The sequence below is a fragment of the Carassius carassius genome, chromosome 40 (assembly GCF_963082965.1).
Source record: "Carassius carassius chromosome 40, fCarCar2.1, whole genome shotgun sequence".
NCBI classification, from domain to species: Eukaryota; Metazoa; Chordata; class Actinopteri; order Cypriniformes; family Cyprinidae; genus Carassius; species Carassius carassius.
This window is the reverse complement of record NC_081794.1, coordinates 27897910-27915646: the sequence shown is the minus strand read 5'-3', so window position 1 is coordinate 27915646 and position 17737 is coordinate 27897910. Positions and strand designations below refer to the sequence as shown.

At 39.8% G+C, this 17737-nt stretch overlaps 1 protein-coding gene across 1 annotated transcript; it reads left to right on the top strand.

The window, feature by feature from the left end:
- Positions 1-459: 459 nt before the first annotated feature.
- On the top strand, positions 460-10251 carry LOC132122496 (uncharacterized). The gene is made up of 18 exons (XM_059532838.1): positions 460-539; positions 765-837; positions 921-947; positions 2968-3372; positions 3965-4354; positions 4475-4546; positions 4750-5142; positions 5301-5702; positions 5795-5884; positions 6327-6707; positions 6779-6859; positions 7317-7439; positions 7520-7704; positions 8078-8235; positions 8809-9054; positions 9262-9424; positions 9613-9715; positions 9816-10251. Exons 2-18 carry the CDS (start codon positions 789-791, stop codon positions 9917-9919), a joined length of 3372 nt encoding a protein of 1123 aa, XP_059388821.1. The 5' UTR covers positions 460-539; positions 765-788; the 3' UTR covers positions 9920-10251.
- Positions 10252-17737: the final 7486 nt, after the last annotated feature.

The window sequence follows — 17737 nt, the reverse complement described above, 5'->3', positions numbered from 1 at the left end:
CAGATTTCTGCATTGCTGTTATGATCTTGTTGGTTTGACATATTATAAACTCCATATTACTGACCATTGTTTGCATCTAAAATAGATGCAATTGATGTATTCTTATGATGGAGTGAAAAGGGTGAAAGTTTTTAAACTTTATGAAAGTTTTAAATTGTTATGTTGTTCAGTTAATAAGCATATGTATTTAAAGTCACCTTTGGCTTACCCAGGAGTTTTTAGGGAGGTATTTTTGAAAACTGACTCACCATCATTCCAGCTTACATTCACATCTATTTGTGCATGGAGTAAAAAGAATGTCTTTCTGAATGAAAGGTGCATACAAAGAAACAGAAAGTACAGACATATTCAAAAATTAAAAACTGGTTTGGAATCCTTGGAATGTTTTTTTTTTCTGGTTCCAGTAATGGTACACCCACAGCCACAGCTATTAACCAAGGTATTAATACGAGTTTGAAACCTAAAGTTCATCATCACTGTGTTCAGCTGCTGAAGAGAGAATCTCCCTGAGTTTGCTCTGCAGCAGCATTTGACTTCAGGTAAAGTTCATTTCTCTTCATTTTGCATTGTTGAGCTCAAAATACTGTTTATATCATTGCCTTTTTATGGATATAAATTATTTATTCTATATAAGGTTTATTTAATATGCTTATCTGTAGTGGTTTATATATACTTTCATACATACATCAGATTTGAACAAAACATGAAAAAAAACTAAAATAGTGAATATAGGAAACAGTGTATATTTGTATATGTGTGTGCAGGTGCAGGAGTTGCCGTTTATCACAATGAGGTTTCTGATCTTACTGTGTGTGTCACTTCTTCTGCTGATTAATGGTGAGTGATTTACAATCTGTATTTAAAATGACAAAATCCTTTGCCATTATCAAATCTTAATGTTTATTTTGTTTATTCAACAGGTGAAATAACCAGTGGACAAACATCAGGTACAGTACGATCATTCTTTCACTTCTTTACTTCTTCCTCTTTCCATCCTTTGCTTTCCATTACAAATGTCGAAATGAAGGATGTGTAGAAATAATTCTTATATTGACAGCAGACTCCAAAAGAAACTGGGTTGAAATTCTGTAATTCTCAATTTATTCAGAATTCCCAGTGTTTACACGGTGTTGGGTCTGTGCAGAGCATAAAGTATAGTATTTAATTAGTTTCCACATAAATGAGGAACAATTAGAATGACCTGATGTAAGACTCATCAATAACAGCAGTAAGTGTCAGTCAGTCAATGTATAAAAATAAACCACTTAATAACGTCAAACTGCCTTTTTCCGTAATAAATAAATAAAAATAAAATTCAATAATTCTCACAGCTGTGATCTTATTTCTTTTAATTTACATTAGATCTCAAAATGGTTCAAAATAGAGGCCGAAACAGGCTGAACAGGCTTAAATGTCAATACAGATGCTGTTAAAAATCAGGCAGATCTCAAGTGGAACTGAGAACTATAACAGAAATGCATTGATGTTAATGTCGGGAACATACAACCTAAGAAGGCTAGAAGGATCTGGCCAAGAGAGACTGAAGAAAACTGGTTATATGCATGTAAGGTAGATAATGAACTGGTAATGATGAACAGGTGAAGTGGGTGGAGTAACAGGTGGGATGATCTATGATTGACAGCAGAACAGTGACACCAGATTTCCCCTGCTGGACAGAGCAGGAACAGCGGGTCCTGAAGGTGGTTTCAAAAGAGAGTTGAAATGATTCCTTGTCTTTACCTGTGTTGGTTAGTAACTAATGACATGTAACTTAATTACGTAATTTAATAATAAAAAAAAAGTTATAATCAGTTACAGTTACTGAGATAAAAATGTATAAATAAATTAAAGTTAATTATGAAAATGTTAACGATTACAAAGGGTGATACGTCTGATTTTATTTTATTATTTTTTTCACACACCCACATATAGATTTAATTGATTTCTTTCATGAATTGCAGTGACTTCTCTGAAATATGAGACACCAATGTTTCAGGAGTTTATGACATACTTGTTCCATAACTATTTGGGTTTTTTATATGGTTTATTTTTTTTAAGATTAACTGTTTTTTTCACTGAGGCATTGTTAGATGCCAGTGTTTCCTGCCATTACTATGAAATATGTGATTTCAAAAAACAGTATCATAGCTACTAAACTATTTCTTGTTATGGTTTTAAATCTGTATTTAACCTCAGAAAGATCTCAAAGTAAAAAGAAGTGCTAAGGTCTGATTTTGAGGTGGCTGTGGTTCAAACTTAAATTATTATAATCTTAATTCAAGTGATGAGCTATTTCAGAAGTCTGACAGTAATCAGTGTTCAGTTCTAGAGTTTTAATCTCATGTAGCATTAACCAAAAAGAGCAAAAAATGTTTAAGGAAATGCATACCTTCTTTGTCCAAGTGTGAAATTACATTCCTTACATGTTTTATAGGTTTACTCAGAAGTTTATATCATGCAAACAATATTCATAGAAATAACTGAGACCTAACCTATGCCCATATCATTCAAATCTGATTAGGAACAGATATATATACAGTCTCTATAAAACACTGTTGTAACTCTTTCTTTATTGTTGAGAAAGCTGTACAAAGCATGCATTGTAAGTCAGTCTCATCCATCTACAGTTAACTGTCCAACTTTCTTCTCTTTCAGACAGTTGTTAGATCACATACTGTAATGTTTTGTTGTTGTTTTTCTAAAACAAATACTATACAATACAATAATTTAGGTATTGGATGAGTTTAAGGATGTTGAATATGGTCATGCCGAATATGTGCTTTATAAGTACTAATAAACAGCCACTATGATAAATATACTGTATGCATCCAAATAAGCAACTACTATAGTTCATAGTGAGAACTGGTTCCTTTACTAAAGTGTTATCAGTCAGTACAGAGTATATCATATATTGTTCTCACCATAGTATCATATATAACAATTATGTTTTTGTCTTTATTCTCTTAGAAACTACAACGTCCAGCTCTGATCCATGCTATGATTATAACATTCTTGATGAATACTGGAGAGACATACGGCAAAGCTCATATCAGAACTATGACCATGATGACAGCCATGTTGAATGGAGTGGCTGGTATCGTCTGTATCTGAATGGAGAAAATGCCCAGATGTCTGAGTGGTGTGTGAGTAATATGAGATGTGGTGGTTACACTGCACTGTATCTCAACGGCTCTCATCCAAGAGTTGAGGATGGAGTGGTGACCCGTGAAGTCTTGGGAAGTTATATTTGGTCTAGCCAGTGTGAAGACTACAGATCTACATCCATCCAAGTCAAAGCCTGTCCAGGAGCTTATTACGTCTATAAACTTGTCAAGCCAGATGTGTCCATCTACATGCCTTCATACTGTGCAGGTGCAATTTTTACTTCTTTTCTCTGGGATTTTTTTGTGATGATTTCCCCCCCTTTTTCATCAGTTTTCAGAGTAAATGCTCTGTTTAATAGACAATATAGATTAGATCTAAATTAATTGATTAATTAAATTATGCTTTAATCAGTTGGATTTAAAGATGTGCAGTCTATTAACTATTCAGTAAATCTCCACACACCCATATAGCACTCACAAAATGCTCTTTTTATTTTTAAGACAATTATGTTTTCACAACTTTAAACTAACTGTTTAATATTTAATATGCATTCCACATGTGAACACATTGTAATATTGCCAAACAGGGCTACAATTTTTTTTTATTGAAATAATTCTTGTTTTTTGACTGATGTGTGTATGTATGCATATATGTTTTAATTCATACATTCATTCCTTCCCCTTATTTTCAAGTCCTGTGAATGTGCATGCCCCATTTTGGCTCTGACTGTGCTCCACTAGTTCAAATATAATTGCTCAAAATCCTGAAACTACATATCATTGTGTTCACGTTGTAATACTCTAAACTGTCTTCCATGTACATACAATATCTTAACTGTACTTTTATAACTCTTTGTCAGTTGCTTTCAGCAGCATCAGCAGTGATCCCTGCTACAACTATGAGTCTCTGGATCGTCCCTGGAGAGCCACCAATGAAAGTGGAGATTACATTTGTGATGAACGTTTCTCCTGGAATGGCTGGTACCGGCTTTTCTACTATGGAATGGACATCCAGATGTCAGAGACCTGTATTAGTTCATTCAGCTGTAACACATACTATAACCTGTGGCTCAATGGTCCTCATCCTCAGATAGAGGATGGAGTGGTGATCAGAGAGGTCTGTGGAGGGTCTTATTGGGGCAGCTGTTGTGAATACAAATCAAAACCCATCAGAGTGAAAGCATGTCCAGGCAATTACTATGTCTATGAACTTGTGAATCCACAATTCTGGTGTTCAGGATACTGTACAGGTACCATGCTTTTTTTTCTTTTCTTTTTTTTCTTCACAATTATTTTAAACATTAAAAACATATTTCAGTATGGACTAATTTGTTTTATTTTTTATTTTATATATATTTTTTATATATAAGATGTCAGCACTATTTCACAGGTGGTTTCCACTTTGAGTCCAAATATAATCAGTGGATCCAGCATCACATTTAGTAAGTTGTATACAGTATATAAATATAGCAGTAGTAGTAGTAATAATAATAATATTAATTAGTTATTTTTTCTCCTAGTGATTCTATGCTTTAAAATCACTTGTAACATCACTATGTCCTGTCATGCACCGTACAAATGTTTGTGGTATCTCATAATTATTATTATGTTCCTTGTTTGATCTCATCATCTCACACTAACACAGATTATGACCCGTGCAATAACTACAACACACTTGACAACTACTGGAGAAGCACACGCAATTACTGGTATTGGTACGGCTATATAAATGGACACGATGACACTCTTGTAGAATGGGATGGCTGGTATCGACTCTTCGTCAATGAGTCCAATGCTCAGATGCCTGAGTGGTGTGCGACTTACATGTCATGTGGAGGTTATAGTTCTCTGTGGCTTGGTGGCTCTCATCCTCAGCTAGAAGATGGAGTTGTTACTCGTGAAGTTTTTGGTTCTCGTGATGATCAGTGCAGTCGCTACAGATCTGAACCAATCCAAGTCAAAGCTTGTCCTGGAGATTATTATGTCTACAAATTTACCAGACCAACAGTCTCAATCCCAGCTCCTGTGTATTGTGGAGGTATATTAATCTATTCTTTATACTTGACATGCTTACCTTGAATTGAATGTAGATTTTCAAATGACAACTGCATATTCAAGCCTATTAAAATATTACTTTGGACTTGGTCATATTTAAACTTCAGTGTACAATAAATAATCTTTATTATTTCATAATAGTTCCTTCCCCCACCCCAAGCGTTGATCCCTGCTACAACTACACCAGTCTGGATGAGACTTGGAGAGCCACTGACAACTATTACTATAATAACTATTACTACTATGGCATGTGTGATTATAATGTGGAGTGGAATGGCTGGTACAGAATGTTCTACAATGGTGAAAATGCCGAGATGCCAGATTCATGTGTTAATCAAGGCATGTGTGGCACTTCTGAACCAATGTGGCTCAACGGATCTCATCCACAGCTGGAAGATGGAGTGGTCACTCGTCATGTCTGTATTTCTTCATGGAGTGGCTGCTGTACTTACACATCCCACCCGATACGAGTCAAAGCCTGTCCTGGAAATTACTATGTTTATGAGTTTGTCAAGCCAATGTTTTGCTCAGCTTACTGCGTAGGTGAGTATATACTCTTACGTAATTTAGCCTTTTATGTTTCTAGGTTATAAAAAAAAAATACTGAAATTGATTTTATATGTTGCTAATGCCAGAAGCCTCAAATCAGTCCATCCCATCAGTGTCTACGCCATCAGAGACAATCCCATCCATAGAGTACATTACTCCACCAATCACAACCACTGGTAAAGTATTGTCTTGACTTTCACCCTTAAAAACATCTAAACTTTTTTTTCCGTTTGACTGATTACATAAGTGTAGAACAATTCATAATATTATAATTAATTTCCCAGTAAAAGTAAAATTTGAGTTAGACAAAGATAATACAGCTCACAGAGTATGTAATACCAAATGTGAAGGAAAGGTCAAAGGTAAAAACGTAAAAGAGTTGGAGAAGATCTGATTAACTTTCAAATGTTTTCTAACTTTTATAGTGTACTTTCATTGATCATTTGTCTAAAAAAAAAAAAAAATTGTTGCACTTAAAACACAAATGTAACTGGGATTTTAAGCAAAGAGTGCTCTAGCGGTAACAATTCCATACCATACCTACTACAACTACACAGAAGTACAGTATGTAGCATGAATCGACATAATGATTTTTTAAAAACATGTCCATCATAACAGCTCTCCCTGTTGACCCCTGCTACAACTACTATGTCCTGGACGATCCATGGAGAGCCACCAACAATCAACATTCCTCTCAAATAATGTGTGACACTGGGGTCAGCTGGAACGGCTGGTACCGTCTCTACATCCAGGGTCAGAGCGTTCAGATGCCAGACACATGTGTTGAGGAATATAGTTGTGGCACTCATGCTCCACTCTGGCTGAACGGAGGACATCCAACAGTTGAGGATGGAGTGGTCACTCGAGATGTCTGCGGTCACTGGAACAATGACTGCTGTGCTTTCCAATCCAATCCCATTAAAGTCAAAGCCTGTCCAGGATATTATTATGTCTATGAGTTTGTGAGTCCAGTTGGCTGCAGTTTGGCATACTGTGCAGGTAAATATATTTACATGTGCTCTCTGTTTTTGTAATAGATCAGTGTTTTCATGTAATATTGTTTTTTTCAGATGCAAGGAACATGAACACTACCTCTACTACTGTAATACCAGAGACAACCACAGAAACTACATCTGAAACCACAATGATTGGTAATATGTGTTTGTATGACATTCTTGAGGATTATTGTTTTATGTGAGCAAATCAGATCCATGTTATGTTTTATTACATATGTAAAGAATTGAACACAGATCACCATGCCAAACACCTTGACTAATATTATCAGTGGACATTAAGGGGGAATTGATTATAAATGCTTAAAAGATTATTTTAATTCACTAGAAAAAAAAAACTTAAAATAAATGCATTAACTTGAGATCATGACCAATAATCAGTCAAGGGTCCAGAATGTTTAGTATAAGGATATAATATAATGTAACAGCTTGTATCGGCAACACTTATCTGCACAGTTATAATACAATTTATTTCTGTTGATGGGGTAACAAGTAAACTGAGAATTGGTTAATTATGACTGTGGGTTACTAATCAATTATGTTTACATTTTTAAATTTAGCAGACACTGTCTTACAAAACAACTTCTCCTTCTAGTTAATAGGAACCCGTGTTCTGAACTCAGCTGCTCTGAGGATGAAAGGTGCGGAATGAAAAATGGCGTATACGGCTGTTTATGTGAAAATGATCATCACAGACAAGAGCATCATGACTCTTTTGGTTGGTAACAATCCACATCGAAATAAAAAAATAAAATAAAAAATAAAAATAATAACATATATTTTTAATTTTTCTCTCAGATTTCTCAGAAAGCTGTGAAAGCAGCTCTGGCTCCATGTCTGTGTCTCGCTGTCAGCTCTTTGAGGCTGGTTTTCCAGCTGATGTCTTGCACCTCAATGATCCCAGCTGCAGAGGAACGGTCCGGAATGGCAGAGTGGAATTCCATTTTGATAACGATGAACACATCTGTGGCACAAATCTTGTGGTATGATTAACTATATACAATCTATTCAAATACACCATCCACATATTTGTAGTGCCTGATTAAACCAGCGGTTGGAGTTGGATTTAAACAATTGAAGGATCTTTCTGAGATTTTGAGGATATCTAGGGAGGATTTTTGGGGCCCTTACTTTTGTTACAGATTGATTCTTTGGAGGGCCCAAACAGACCACCCTTAAGACAACTCAAAATCTCAAAAATATTCAGTGGAAGGGTTCACAAGACCACACCACAAAAAGACTGGTGAACTTGTGCCCACATTCTCCACCAATAATTTAATTTACCATTATTTCACTTTACTGTTTTTTGTGTGTGTTAAATAAAAAAAGTATATTTGATACATATGTCGTCCACAGGCCAACGGCACCCACTTCATCTACAGTAACTTTATTCTGGGGACACCGAGGTCAGAGGGTCTCATCAGCAGAGAGAAAATCCTCAAGCTTTCTTTCAGCTGCGTTTATCCTCAAACACAATCACTTTCCATGAATGTGGAAATCAACCCACTGGAGAGGTGCGAGTCATATACAAATTCTGATTTCAACTGTACTGATTTATTAAAGGAGAATTTCACCTAAATTGCATTTTTCCCATCATGTTGTTTAAGCTATGTTTTCAGAGATGCATAAAGACCTTAGCACAATGAACCATTATGTTTTTATTAACTTAAAATGAGCCATTTATATCTACATACACCGTGGGTCCCCTTAGACGAAAGTCGCCACCATGTTTTTACAGTAGTCCTTGAAGGACAAACTGAGCATGTTGCATCACTATGATGTTCTTGCGAATAAAACACTGACACAATGATGAACAAGTAACAATAATATTTGCAATAACAAATCGTTATATTGAGCAATTAAGTAAATATTATTCCTTGATTTACCAGTGTAAAAACCTCAATGCTGGCTACTCTCTGCTGTCTCAGACGATGACATTTTTGTCCTGTGTCAGCCACTGTAGCTTCTCTAAAGGGAGGGGTGAGAGGGGGACTGAAACTTTGGTTGCAATTTGCAACCTGAGCGCTAGATGCTGCTAAAATTGTAAAACAGTAATTTTAAAAACAATCTGTTCATTATTTCAACAGTGTTGTGCACAAGACCCTCCCGGCTGGTGAAGGCAGATATCAGGTGCGGATGATTCCATATGAGGATGATGAGTTTACTCGGCCCTTCACTGGTAGAGTGGATGCAGAGCTGGACCAGAAGATGAATGTGGAAGTTCGTGTCGAGGGGGTTGACAGCCGTCAGTTTGCTCTGGTGATGGACACGTGTTGGGCTACACCTGTGAATGATCCTGATTACAGTCTCCGCTGGGATCTCATCGTTAGAGAGTAAAGCTGTTTCTAATCCTTAAAGCTCAGGCTTAACTGTACCTGTAACTTTTAGCATTGCCTCAGAATTGTATCTTTCAGTATTTTAAAACTAAAGTACAATATCCCATGTTTTATACCTGAAATATGTGTGTAAAGATTTACAGAATCACTTTTGAACTAAATGAAAGAATTTGATTCGTTGATTGTCATGATTGCTATTCTCAGGTGTCCCAATCCAAATGACGACACAGTGGAGCTGCTGCAGAACGGCGTCTCGACATCCAGCCATTTCTCCTTCAGGATGTTCATCTTCACTGCAAACTCCACTAAGCTTTACCTGCACTGTGCTGTTCACCTGTGCCTTATGTCGAGCAATCGCTGTTCACTGGTGAGTTTAGAAGTTATAATGGTTTACAAATGTGCCATTGATACATTATTTTTAATCAAACATTAAATATCAGCAGGAAAATATCACCCCTTGATGTCTATGGTGGTGAGGTTTAGTGACCAAAGTTGCTAAACTACTTATTACTCCTGTTTAATTTTTTTCCCCTCTCTTCTGATTTTCTCTTTTAGGATTGTAACTCTGGACACCAGTGGAGAGAGCGCAGGTCTCTGGACTTCCATGACAGTGCTTCTATATCCATGGGTCCCCTGACGTTGTCTGAAGGGAACACAGGTGAACATTTCATTAATTTTATTCATTTGTAAATAAAGGTTTTTAATGATTTCCTCCTTTAATACATTTCACTTCATTGCATTATATTCCTTGTTCACAGATAAGTGGGTCCCAGATCAAGTGAAGGTGTCTGAGGCTTCTTCTCTGTGTGCTTCTCTGATGCTGTTACTCGTTCTTCTGATGAGTGTCCTGACCCTCTTTTAGTTTACTTCAACAAAAAATGTATATTGTCTATTAATATGGAACTGATGTTACATTTGTGGTGGGTTTCTAAATATTTTTTAATTTTATTTATGTGGTGTCATAAATGATGATTTAACCCTTTACATTAGTTATTATACACTACATTAATTCGGTTTTACTTGAAAGGATGTTCTGCAGTAGCAAACAGAATCAGATTTGCATTCATTTAAATCATGAAAAATTATTAATAGGGTAACTTCTGTTTTGCGATTCCTTTTCAAAATGTAAACTTTTAGTAGTCGATGGAAATTATTCTATAAAAGGCTGATTGTCAAACTAGCTGAACTGAAATATGTGATGTTGTGTTAGTAGAATATTATGATTTCTTTCTTTAAGAATTATAAGTTTAATAATATTCATATTCTTGCATTTTGTTTTATTCTGGCATTTATTATTGGATTATTAAAATTCAGTGTGAATGCCCCACAAGGTAAATAAAAAAGTTAAATAAAATAAATATCAATAATTAGTAATAATTATTGTTAAGCAAAGTGAGTTTTCTTGTTTCATTTTATACTAATTTCCTTTCAGTAAAACTAAGAAAAAGATTAATGATAATAGCATTTTCTTTCTCTGCAGTCATTTTGCTCATTGTTCATAGTGATGCTATTTGATAAAATGCATGAGAAGAGTCTTGCAATTCTATTTAACATTCTAAAGGTTTTTAAGAATTTTTCCACACTGGTTAAATTGTGTTTTCTTTGAAGATAAGATAGGGTGAGTTTCAGTCACAGGTTAGATTAACAAACATAAGTATTGTTCTTGTTCTAAAAGAAAGTGAAGAGAAACTGAAAATGAGGAGATGGTAGGGCAAAGTGCATTTAGTGTGAAACAAATATTCAGAAAAGTTCATGTCTGAACAGTCCTCTGATACTCTTCTTGAATATTCCTACATCTTACTAAAGCCCCTGTAAATCCATCCCAGAAAGTTTCATTAGAATGCTGCAAAAGCGTTTGTAATATTTATATATATTCCAACTTCATACCTAGAAAAGAGATCCTCTGCATCGTTGAGAGTTTGCTCTTTTCCCAGTTGACCCGTAGGCCCAACAGGCTGAGATGCCAGAGCACCAGGTCCTGTGCTCGCACAACTGATCCCGAGAGATGCTAGTATCAGTCAATTGTGTAGATAGTTGCGAACACCCTATTCTCCGAGGGGAACAAGAGCTGCGTTAAGACACGAGGAGGCAGGGACAGCCAGAAGGGCAGGACCTTGTACTGATATGCCTGTCCTTTGAATGCAAACCACAGAAAAAGTCTGTGGCGCGGAAGGATCGATACATGAAAGTACACGTCCTTCAGGTCGATCGCTGCAAACCAATCTCAGGGACGGATGCACCCAAAGATGCGTTTTTGCATCAACCTCTTGAACGTTAGCCGATGAAGGGCCGGTTCAAAACTTGCGGATCCAAGATTGGTCCTAACACACCGCTTTTCTTGGGTACAATGAAGTAAGTGCTGTAATACCCTGTGCTCATATTGGCTGGAAGGACTGGCTCTATCGCATCCTTTTTCTACCCGCAAAACAGGGTCATCGGATACTAACGTTCGGCTCTGAAGCAAAAAGCTGGTATGCATTGCACCAGAGTGTAATTCCGCATCTTCAATAAGTCTGTGAGTATAATATTCACTACCTTGAATTCTCCAAGAACAGACTTGATTCTTTACTTGAAAATAAATTATATAATGATCAATCTGTTTTGTTTGATTGTTTGGAACATTCCCACCTTAGGAATGTAGAGTACCAATATTTTTGTGTTATATTTTCCACATCTAAAAATCTGAATCATTGCTTTCATCCCCACAGTGGTCTTTAATTAATTAAATGTAAACAATATTGAGAATCATTAACATGATTAACATTATTTACAAACAGAATTAATTAGGACATTATTAAATGAATTAGAATTATTCTTTTCTGTCACCTTTAGCTCACTCATTGGGGTTTTTATTATAGTCACCTTTATTTATATAGTGCTTTAAAGAAAATACATTGCGTCAAAGCAACTGAACAACATTAATTAGCAAAATGACAGTTAAAGGCAGTTAATCATTGAATTCAGTGATGTCATCTCAGTTCAGTTTAAATAGTGTCTGTGCAATCATCTGCAATCAAAGTCAATGATATCGCTGTAGATGAAGTGACCCCAACTAAGGAAGCCAGAGGCGACAGTGGAATGGAGAAAAAACCTTGGGAGAAACCAGGCTCAGTTGGGGGCCAGTTCTCCTCTGACCAGACGAAACCAGTAGTTCAATTCCAGGCTGCAGCAAAGTCAGATTGTGCAGAAGAATCATCTGTTTCCTGTGGTCTTGTCCTGGTGGTCGTCTGAGACAAGGTCTTTACAGTGGATCTGTATCTGGGGCTCTCGTTGTCCTGGTCTCCGCTGTCTTTCAGGGATGTAGAGGTCCTTTCTAGGTGCTGATCCACCATCTGGTCTGGATACGTACTGGATCCGGGTGACTGCAGTGACACTCTGATCTGGATACAGACTGGATCTGGTGGCTACGGTGACCTCGGAATAAGAGAGAAACAGACTAATATTAGCGTAGATGCCATTCTTCTAATGATGTATTTAGTACATTAGGTGTTATGGAAAGTGTTCCCAGTGCCGGTTTACCTAATTAATGCAGCCTAAAAATCCTTTTATACTTTTTTTGCTGAACAAATCAAACTTGTCATCCTTCCATCTACATTTTTTATCTGTTCGAGCACAGAGTACAATGATGTATATTTAAATGTAGTCACACACAAGGAAACAATCAGTTCAAATAACAAATATTTTCATGTCAAATGGAAAAACTGGTTTAAGATATGGTCATTAAACAGGGTAGTAAAAAGGTGGAACGTTCAGAAACATTCCAGAAATTTTGGAAACTTTACAGGATTTTTGGGAATCTTTGTGGAATTTTTGGAAAACTGTGTTTTTGTCTTATCCTGAATCACTATGGTACACTTACAATAAGTGCTTATATTTGGGCTATTATGGCCTGGTCGGGTCGTACCTGCTGCGGAGTAACACATACCTGCATGAATCGCAATAGACATAAACTTAGAGAAGTAGCTCCAGTTCGAATATTCTTCCACGGGATGCGTGCAGTTCTGTTTATTAACCATAAGATCACTGAAAGTTATATAGTGCTGCTTTAATTTTTTTAAATACTTTATTTATTAGATTTTTTCTTAAACATATCAAATATACATATACAGCACATAAAACAACACATATTCACTAACATCTCACATATAACTATCCGACATATAATTACAGAACAAAATAAGAGGAGAAAAAAATAAAATAAAATAAAACATGCAGAGAAAACAACAGTATACAATATGTATCAAACAAAAGTGGAGGTATTAGACCAATAACCAGCTCAGGTATGAATTCAATCCTCTTCTTAGCTCAGTTAACCATGTATCTCAGTGGATCAATTCAACCAATTTCTGTAGGATCAATATCACCAAAGTAATTTATAAAAGGTTGCCATATCTCAGAAAACTTTTCCTCTTTATTTTTCTAGAGAAAATCTTATTTTCTCTAGATCCAAATGTTTCATTATATCCCTCATCAAATGTATATATGTAGGGGCAGCTTTCAGTTTCCAGTTTAACAATATTAATCTTTGTGCTAGTAGACAAACAAATAAAATCATATTTTTTTTCAGCCCTGTTTTTAGCTATCTCAACAATACCTAAAACCGCTATCAGGGGATATAAATCAATTGGCCTTTGTAATATTCTTGATAATGTCAGAAAAATACTTTTCCAGTAGGATGATAATTTTGGGCAGCTCCAAAACATATGGGCAAGGGATGCCGGTGCAAGTCCACCATGGTCACATGAACGGTCTACATTTGGGAATATCTTACTAAGCTTTTGCTTAGACCAGTGTAGTTGTAATGCTGAGCCAGAGACGTTCGGATCCAAATGCAGCGCTTTATTAAAGAATGGTCAAACAGGCAGAAATCAGGAATGGCGTCAGGTGTGTCAGGGATAACCAGAGTCGAAACCAGAAACAAGCAGAGATCGGGGCAGGCAGCAGAGAATCAGAGTCGGAGTAATCAGTCCAAAGATCAAACACGTGAATGACAAAACACAGGGAGAAACGCTCGGAAATGTTAGACAGGCTAAACAAGACTTCGCAGTGAGTGAGAGTGAGTGTGCTGCTTTTATGTGTGTGTGTAAATGAGGTGCAGGTGTGGCAAGGAAATTGGCTGATGAATGAGGTGCAGGTGTGGCAGGGTGATTGTGATGCAGTGACTCATGGGTAATGTAGTTCGGGTGTGGTGCAACAGTATGAGAGGTGCTAGTATCCAAGTGACATCTGGTGGTTGATGGGTGGAGTGGTCCTGAGTGGAGTGCCCTCTACTGAAGTTCATGGGCACTCCATCTAATAATCGTGACATAGCCCACCCCCAAAGGAGTGGCTTCCAGACGCTCAAAACAATCTAGGAGGGCGGTGGAGCGGAGGCGGAACAGGGGGAGGGATGGAGGGCCAGGTCCATGAGGAAGTGCAGTGGACTGGGGCAGAGCAGGCGGAACTGGAGCCCTTCCTGGGCCTAACTCAGGAAAACAGGAGCCCTTCCTGGGCCTGGCATAGGAAACAGGGGCCCGCCATGGGCTTAACTCGGGAACGGGAGCCCGCCATGGGCCTAACTCAGGAACAAGGGTCCACCAAGGCAGAGCAGGTGGTGTGGCAGCCCACCAGAGTGGAGCAGGTGGAGCTGGAGCCCACCAGGGAGGAGTAGAGGACCACCACAGCTGAGAAGATGGGACAGAAGCCCACCAGGGCGGAGCATAGGACCACCACAGCTGAGAAGACGGGACAGAAGCCCACCAGGGCGGTGCAGAGGACCACCACAGCCGAGCAGACGGAACAGAAGCCCACCAGGGCGGTGCAGAGGACCACCACAGCCGAGCAGACAGGACAGGAGCCCACCAGGGCGGAGCAGAGGACCACCACAGCCAAGCAGATGGGACAGAAGCCCACCAGGGCGAAGCAGAGGAGCACCACAGTGGAGTCGATGGCACCGGACCGCAAGTCTGCTCAGGTGGGACTGAAACAGAGAACATTGACAGGTTAATAGCGGCCTCAGTGGCCGTGATGAGATGGTAGCTGGCCTCCGGGGCCATTACAGGGCAGGCGGTTAGTTCATGGAGGACCTCCGTGGCCATGACAGGACAGACAGAGAGTTGGTGGATGGTCTCCATAGCCCAGACCGGAATGAATGAGAGCTCATTGACGGCCTCCCTGGCCGTGACAGGATAGGACGAGAGCTCTGAGATGTGACGAGGCTCTGGGAGTTCGGCTGAGATGTGACGAGACTCTGGTAGATCTGTGGTGATTTGATTGGGTTCATGAAGATCAGCTGTGACTTGACTGTGCCCATGAAGATCGTTGGTGAATTGACTTGGTTCCTGAGGATCAACTGTGACTTGACTTTGCTCATGAAGATCGTTGGTGACTTGACTTGGTTCCTGAGGATCAACTGTGACTTGACTTAGTTCATGGAGGTTAATGGTGACTTGACTTTGCTCATGAAGATCATTGATGATTTGACTTTGCTCATGAAGATCATTGATGATTTGACTTTGCTCATGAAGATCATTGATGACTTGACTTTGCTCATGAAGATCGTTGGTGACTTGACTTGGTTCCTGAGGATCAACTGTGACTTGACTTTGCTCATGAAGATCATTGATGATTTGACTTTGCTCATGAAGATCATTGATGACTTGACTTTGCTCATGAAGATCGTTGGTGACTTGACTTGGTTCCTGAGGATCAACTGTGACTTGACTTTGCTCATGAAGATCGTTGGTGACTTGACTTAGTTCATGGAGGTTAATGGTGACTTGACTTTGCTCATGAAGATCGTTGGTGACTTGACTTGGTTCCTGAGGATCAACTGTGACTAGCCTTGGCTCTGGAAAGTCCATGGTGACTAGCCTTGGCTCTGGAAAGTCCATGGTGACTAGCCTTGGCTCTGGAAAGTCCATGGTGACTAGCCCCGACTCTGGAAAGTCCATGGTGACTAGCCCCGACTCTGGAAAGTCCATGGTGACCAGCCCCGACTCTGGAAAGTCCATGGTGACCAGCCCCGACTCTGGAAAGTCCATGGTGACCAGCCCCGACTCTGGAAAGTCCATGGTGACCAGCCCCGACTCTGGAAAGTCCATGGTGACCAGCCCCGACTCTGGAAAGTCCATGGTGACCAGCCCCGACTCTGGAAAGTCCATGGTGACCAGCCCCGACTCTGGAAAGTCCATGGTGACTAGCCCCGACTCTGGAAAGTCCATGGTGACTAGCCCCGACTCTGGAAAGTCCATGGTGACTAGCCCCGACTCTGGAAAGTCCATGGTGACTAGCCCCGACTCTGGAAAGTCCATGGTGACTAGCCCCGACTCTGGAAAGTCCATGGTGACTAGCCCCGACTCTGGAAAGTCCATGGTGACTAGGCCCGACTCTGGTAAGTCCATGGTGACTAGGCCCGACTCTGGTAAGTCCATGGTGACTAGGCCCGACTCTGGTAAGTCCATGGTGACTAGGCCCGACTCTGGTAAGTCCATGGTGACTAGGCCCGACTCTGGAGAGTTCACTGGAACCTGACTCGACTCTGGAGAGTTCACTGGAACCTGACTCGACTCTGGAGAGTTCACTGGAACCTGACTCGACTCTGGAGAGTTCACTGGAACCTGACTCGACTCTGGAGAGTTCACTGGAACCTGACTCGACTCTGGAGAGTTCACTGGAACCTGACTCGACTCTGGAGAGTTCACTGGAACCTGACTCGACTCTGAAAATTCAACGGTCAACTGACTCGACTCTGGAAGGCCAACAGGAACTAACCCTGACTCTGGAAGGTCAGCGAAGACTTGACCTGACTCTGGATGGTCAACAGTGACCTGACTAGACTCTGGGAAATCAACTGAGGCTGCCATCTGGTGCAGCGGCGCTGGGCTGGCGGCCATCTTGTGCAGCGGCACTGGGCTGGCGGCCATCTTGTGCAGCGGCGCTGGGCTGGCGGCCATCTTGTGCAGCGGCGCTGGGCTGGCGGCCATCTTGTGCAGCGGCGCTGGGCTGGCGGCCATCTTGTGCAGCGGCGCTGGGCCGGCGGCCATCTTGTGCAGCGGCTCAGGTACAGGGACCACCAAACGGATAGGAGCTGGATACCTTGGAGAAGTTACCTCCTCAAGTGTAAAGGGAGAGCCACAAAACTGCAATACAAAGTCAATAAACTGTCCCAGGGTCCAGCTAGGGTCTTCTTCTGGTAAACTTAAGCTTATCTTAGCGTCAAGACCACTCCAGAAACAGTCCTTTACCAGATCCTCATCCCCAGGAAAAAGGTGACTATACTGAATAAATTCCTCCACAAAGAGCTCAATTGGTCGGCCATCTTGAAAAATGGAGCAAAGCACACCTACAGGGTTGAATGAACTTCTAGCTGGCTCCATACCTGGTCTGGGGTTCAATAAAGCTGCTGGATCCTGGTTTGGCGAAGTCTTCTGTAATGCTGAGCCAGAGACGTTCGGATCCAAATGCAGCGCTTTATTAAAGAATGGTCAAACAGGCAGAAATCAGGAATGGCGTCAGGTGTGTCAGGGATAACCAGAGTCGAAACCAGAAACAAGCAGATATCGGGGCAGGCAGCAGAGAATCAGAGTCGGAGTAATCAGTCCAAAGATCAAACACGTGAATGACAAAACACAGGGAGAAACGCTCGGAAATGTTAGACAGGCTAAACAAGACTTCGCAGTGAGTGAGAGTGAGTGTGCAG